This window comes from Oncorhynchus mykiss, chromosome 19 (genome assembly GCF_013265735.2).
Source record: "Oncorhynchus mykiss isolate Arlee chromosome 19, USDA_OmykA_1.1, whole genome shotgun sequence".
Taxonomy (NCBI): domain Eukaryota; kingdom Metazoa; phylum Chordata; class Actinopteri; order Salmoniformes; family Salmonidae; genus Oncorhynchus; species Oncorhynchus mykiss.
The window spans coordinates 27,032,500-27,038,499 of record NC_048583.1 but is presented as its reverse complement, the minus strand read 5'-3'; the positions used below and the strand labels follow the sequence as shown (position 1 = coordinate 27,038,499).

Sequence of the window (6,000 nt, the reverse complement as noted above, 5' to 3'; positions counted from 1 at the left end):
TGATCTGTCAGGTAAGAAAAGAGAGTATGGGGAACACAGGAAAACAAAATCATGGATCTCATCAAATAAATATGGTTATTGCTATCTGGAATCATTGGGACATCCGTGCCCTAAACCCTAACCCCAACCATTTTAAAATGTCAACTTCAAATGGGGTAGGGATGTCCCAAGGATCACAGATATCAAGGAGCAAATAAATATAGTCTTTCACACTCCAGAGGAAAAACAAACATTTACCACACTCAGCTCAACTGATGAATATTTCTGATAACGAGAAACTTCATGAATTTGTGGTCAATCAAGATAGGTTGCAATAGACCGTAGATCGAATACATGGTTCTTTCAAGTCTGTAAACATTAAAAGTTCATGCATCCTCCTAAGTGCAAGAGAACAACAAGAACCTTAAATACGTTGTGACCTGACTGAATGGCTTCTTGTGGATGTAAATATACTGGGAACCCATCCAGAGAAATCACCCTCAACAGATAATCTTCCAAAAACTGGATCTATCAGATTCTGAGATGCACACATTTAATAGATCACCAGAAATGTTTATTTTCATGTTTGAATATTGGGCAATATGTACAACCATTGTTTTGGAGAAAAATGTGTCGTCTTAAAATGCACCATTCTATTCTTCTTAAATTATATTAAAAGTATTCGTATGGAATATATTGAAATTAAAATAATATTTTTTCAAATATATAAATCTATTAGAACATCTTTAACTGGCAATGAAAACAAATCCGAAAGTGAAGCAAGTCTGTATTTTACTGGGAAATGACACAGTTAACGTTCCCATATTTTGGTCCCTCAGAGAAATGAACAAGAAAAAATACAAAACAAAACAAGTGGTTCAAGGTGCGAAACAGTGCAAAACCACACAACAGCTCTTTACAATATATGTAGCTCAGTAGTACGAGAAATAACACATCCGGTCAAAAGAAAATCTACTTTTTCTGGGTCTTCTGCACACAGGTACATACATGTAATGTGGCAAGTTACAAGGTTAGGGAGTGACAAGCATGGAGAAGCTGTTCCACCATGTTCCAAACAGTATGGTCTATAGTTATCACATCCAGACTGTTGGGAGTTTGGACAGACAAGACAACAGTGTATAATTAAGCAACTCTTTGGTGTCAGAAAATAAAATGGCTGCTGACCTGTCTCATCTGAGACCCAAATGGCAACCCTTTTCCCTATGTAGTGCACTACTTTTGAATAGGGTGCCATTTGGGACAGACACTGTGCCATTTTCCCCGAACCAACACTATCAGATTTGTCTCCAGTTGTCTTGTCGCACTACTCATTTATTTACAGCTTTTGGCTGGGGTGAAAACAATCTGTAGTCTCTTATTTGGAATCAAGAACATAAGATAAACGCGTCTACCTCAACACAAATGGCAGCATCTCCTTGCACCGGGCTAAAAAAGAAAATCACGCTGAAAAACACCATTAAGGAAAAATATATACTGTAAGTATAAATATGTGCCCATACACATATCTGAATATATGTACGTTCACAAACACACAGATATACACATACATAGGTAGAGGTTAGCATATACGCATCATGATAAGCAAAGGCGGAGGAGAGTTGTCTGTAAAATAGCAGTCGATTCAGAGAATAATAACCAAAGAATGTTTTACCGCACATCAAGTGACACCTGTTCACATCTTCTACTGACGCTACGAATACAAAGACAGTAAGTTTATATCTGTATCCTTGTGATGGAACAGACATGCTTTCTTTTCTAAACATTAAAAACGATTTAAAATGAATAAGCCATGAGTGGTATGAATCAAATTGTCCGATTAGAATCAGTATCGCAAAGGATTGTGAGAAGACTCCAACCTGTATACAGTACCGCAATATTACCACATTGTGTAGTATGTTGAGGAAGAGTTGTAGGCCTTTCGGTATCGCTTAGGTACAGATTTAGGATTAGCTAGAATCCCCTCCCACAACCATTAGTGAGGAAAACACTAAACTGACCCAAGATCAGCATATAGGGGGCAACTTCACCCTATTCCGTTGTACATAACTCTTATCTCTCAGCCAATCAAGAGCCCAGAGCAAAAATACAAAGCTGGCACTGACGTCATTCTAAGGCCATACCTCTATTAGTACGATAGAACTGCTAAGTGTTTTCAACATACGAATCCATCACGTTTTGGTCATATTAATGTATACTTAATTGTGTCTAGTGGGTTCAGTAAGAGCCTGTACTATTTTCACTCGGCACACGCAACAGCTGATAACTCACTCTCCATAACCAGTTCAACTTTTACCTTTCAGTAAACAAACATGGGAACTGTATAGTATGACTTCCTGCTTCCAAACAAATCTGATAGGAAAACAAACCCTGATAATAAGTCTAACCAGGCCTACTGTAAGTAGGAGAAAAGATAGGTTATATTGATGGTGTGATAAGAACCTATCAATAAACTCATGGTTAATTAAGTGAGTGGATGGACTCCTGAAAAACAAACTGTCTCAAATAATGACTCGCATGAAAGACGACACAAATCAGTAGGAAAAAAAGGAATGACTTGAGACAAAACACAGAGGGGGTGAATCAATCACTGATTCATCCTTTCATCACCATTGCTATAGATATTGAGACTTCAAGAGCAGAGAGCTGGCGCCACTGACTGTGGTTTCCGTGGAGCTTCCTCCACACACAGGAGACTCCCCTTAGAGGTCCCTTGCGATTGGTTGACACTGAAGAGCAGGCATCACCTCACCTGGACACTGCACAGGTAATCACAGGCAACCTAACGGTGCTCATTTTGAGTAGAATTGCCCTACCTCGTGGACAACAAAGCAGCTGAGAACAGGACTGATAAAACACAGGAGCAGCACCCATACATTTAGGCTCCCCTGTGGTGTGTTAAGGAAATGAACATAATCTCTTTCAGATGACATAGAAACACCCAGAATAACTTTCCTCCTCTGTTCCTTCTAAGTCTGTCTGTCTGTTAGTCTACTCCTCTTCATTGGTAACCAGGTGACTGAGGTAATGCAGAGTGTTTTATTGTGCTGCTAGGAGGAAGGCATCAGTCTGTTAGATAACACTTCCTCCTGCAGAGAGATGAAGAAGAGGAGGAGCTGCATCTCCTGTAGAGGAAGAGGTGCGAGCAGAGAACTGAGGCCCACTGTCTCCTCTCGCTGCAATCAAAGCTGATACCACTTCTTATCTTTGTACTTCAACATCATCTGAGAGAGAAAAAGAAGGAAGAGGATGAGAGTACGAGACTAATAAAATAAAAGGTTCAATATAGATATATATTGACAACACTGTCACAGAAGGCAGGCGTCTCATCAAACCTGGGTTCGGGTAGTTTTCATTTTCTTTCAAATACTTTAGCTGAGCTTCATTGTTTCTCGAAAGTGAAAACCCTGTCCATCGTGCACTCCAGGCAGAATCAATCAAACGCTCAAAGTATTTGAAAGATAACAAATACTAGTTGACACCAGGTTTGCACCTCACAGACGATCAGGTGGATATTCCCTACAGCATGAGCGTGTTTAGAGAAGGAGTCAGCGCTGGCCATCATGGCTGCGGTTCTGTCCTCCAGCTCGCCCAGCTTCTGCCCCCTCTCGTCCAGGGCTATCCGGGCACGGGCCAGGTCTCCCACCACCCCCGAGGCTGCGCCCTTCATGCCCTCCATGCCCTGGGGCCCAGGAATGTGCTGCGCCAGGCTACGAGACGCCTTTCCCGCCGCCGTCTCACCAACTGTCGAGGAGAAAAGGAGAGAACCAGTGTGCCAACAAAACAGGCTTCATCATTGCAATGCCATTAGCTCTACGTCCAATAAGAATGTGCCATTAATAAACACATGCCAAACATATTGTACGGCATAATCTATGTCCAAATCAATCCGATGTGCCCTCAAAATGCTCTAGAATGTCAGTCACAGTTAAATGAGAAGCCAGTTTTATATTGACGGTGAGGTGTACTGTGGGGATGATACTCACACAGGTCTTCTCTATCCAGGGACTGAGCCCCTCCCCCAAACAGGCCCTTGAAGAAACCTCTGTTAGGAGCCTCAGGTGTCTCTATCGGTGCAAACAACTCTCCCATCATTTCCTAGAGAAGATACCGATGTAACAGTACGTGTCAAAGAGAACTAAAGTATTTATCATACCCACAAACACAAAACATGATATCTCTCCGTCCCTCACACACACACACACGTACCTGTAGATTGTCGCAGGTCTCCTGGCTGTATGTGATTCTCTGTATCTCGGTGGGGGAGGTGAGGTACATGGCCTGGCCCAGGTTGGAGAAGCAGAAGGTCCGGGCTATCCTCATGTCTGTCAGGGGAAGGTAGTTCACATCCAGGAGTGGTCTGAGACTGGGTAGACTGGAAGGAAGAGAAGGAGCGAGAAAGACAGGGAGAGAGGCAAAGATTGAGCAAGAGACACAAACAGTATGAATGCACTGAAGTAGGCATTGTAGTACACAACATCTGCCACAATCAGTCATAGACAGCATCAGAGGTCTGTGTTACAGTAAGAGTACTTCAGAGTACATACAGTACCACAGACTGGGCCTTTAAGAGTACCTCAGAGCCATGATGTGTCCATTAGCACAGAAGCAGGCGAGGCAGAGTCCAGCAGCCATCTGCACCACATCAGCTCTCAGCACAAAGGAGCTCTCTGTGATGTTGTGTTTGAAGAAGCAGGACTGGGAGGGTAGGCCCACCACTTTGGCCTGTTTCTCTGAACACACCACAGCATACTGGCTGTCCTGACCCTCCTGGGTGGGGGGTGGAGAGGCCAGCCTGCGCCGCCTCGCCTTCTCCTTCTCCTCCTCGTCCGGAGGGTTGGGCTCCGACCACGGCTCGTAGGAAGGGGGGAGGACCGCCCCAAGGGAGTCAAGGAAAGCCATGGTCAGGATACCTCCTTTAAGTCTGACCAGAGTACCTGGGATAGAGAGGCAAGTTATATATTTCCATTCATAATGCATTACAAGCACATTTATAATACTTTATGAGCTATGCTGCACCATAGTCTGATCAGAGTACCTGGAAAACAGAAACAGGTTAGACCTCTGAGGAATTTTCTCACTCCCTCCTTCTCTAATGCAAACAAACAAATGCAAAAAAATATATTACAGTATATTCGGAAAGTACGGTATTCAGACCCCTTAACACATTTTGTTACGTTACAGCCTTATTCTAAAATGTATTACATTTTTCCCCCGCTCAATCTACACACAATACCACATAATGACAACGCAAAAACGTGTTTTTATAAATTCATTAAAAAAACTTAAAAAACACATTTAAATAAGTATTCAGACCCTTTACTCAGTACTTTGTTGAAGCACCGTTGGGAGCGATTACAGCCTCGAGTCTTCTTGGGTATGACACTACAAGCTTGGCACACCTGTATTTGGGGAGTTTCCCCCAATTTTTCCCTGCAGATCCTCTCAAGCTCTGTCAGGTTGGATAGGGAGCGTCACTGCACAACTATTTTCAGGTCTCTCCAGAGATGTTCGGTCGGGTTCAAGTCCGGGTTCTGGCTGGGCCACTCGAGGACATTCAGAGACTTGTCCTGAAGCCACTCCTGCATTGTCTTGGCTGTGTGCTGTTGGAAAGTTAACCGTCGCCCCAGTCTGAGATCCTGAATGCTCCGGAGCAGATTTTCATCAAGGATCTCTCGACACTTTGCTCCGTTCAACTTTCCTTCGATCCTGAGTAGTCTCCCAGTCCCTGCCGCTGAAAAACAGAGAATCTTGTTTCTCATGGTCTGAGAGTTCTTTAGGTGCCTTTTGTCAAACTCCAATGGGGCTGGCCACTCTACCATAAAGCCCTGATTGGTGGGGAGCTGCATCTCCACAGAGGATCTCTGGAGCTCTGTCAGAGTGACCATCGGGTTCTTGGTCACCTTCCTGACCAAGGCCCTTCTCCCTCGATTGCTCAGTTTGGCCGGGCGGCCAGCTCTAGGAAGAGTCTTGGTGATTCCAAACTTCTTCCATTTAATAATT

The 6,000-nt window shown here is 43.6% G+C and overlaps 1 protein-coding gene across 5 annotated transcripts in view; it reads right to left on the bottom strand.

The window, feature by feature from the left end:
- Positions 1-531: 531 nt before the first annotated feature.
- Positions 532-6,000, bottom strand: part of LOC110497586 (syntaxin-binding protein 5) — a 54,529-nt gene continuing 49,060 nt past the window's right edge. For all 5 annotated transcript variants that reach the window (XM_036954539.1, XM_036954541.1, XM_036954540.1 and 2 more), the window contains 5 exons: positions 4,574-4,934; positions 4,207-4,372; positions 3,984-4,095; positions 3,521-3,741; positions 532-3,221 (listed from right to left, as the gene is read on the bottom strand). In XM_036954539.1, coding sequence (XP_036810434.1) covers positions 3,180-3,221; positions 3,521-3,741; positions 3,984-4,095; positions 4,207-4,372; positions 4,574-4,934 — 902 coding nt within the window. In that variant the 3' untranslated portion in view covers positions 532-3,179. The remainder of the gene's footprint in view (positions 3,222-3,520; positions 3,742-3,983; positions 4,096-4,206; positions 4,373-4,573; positions 4,935-6,000) is intronic.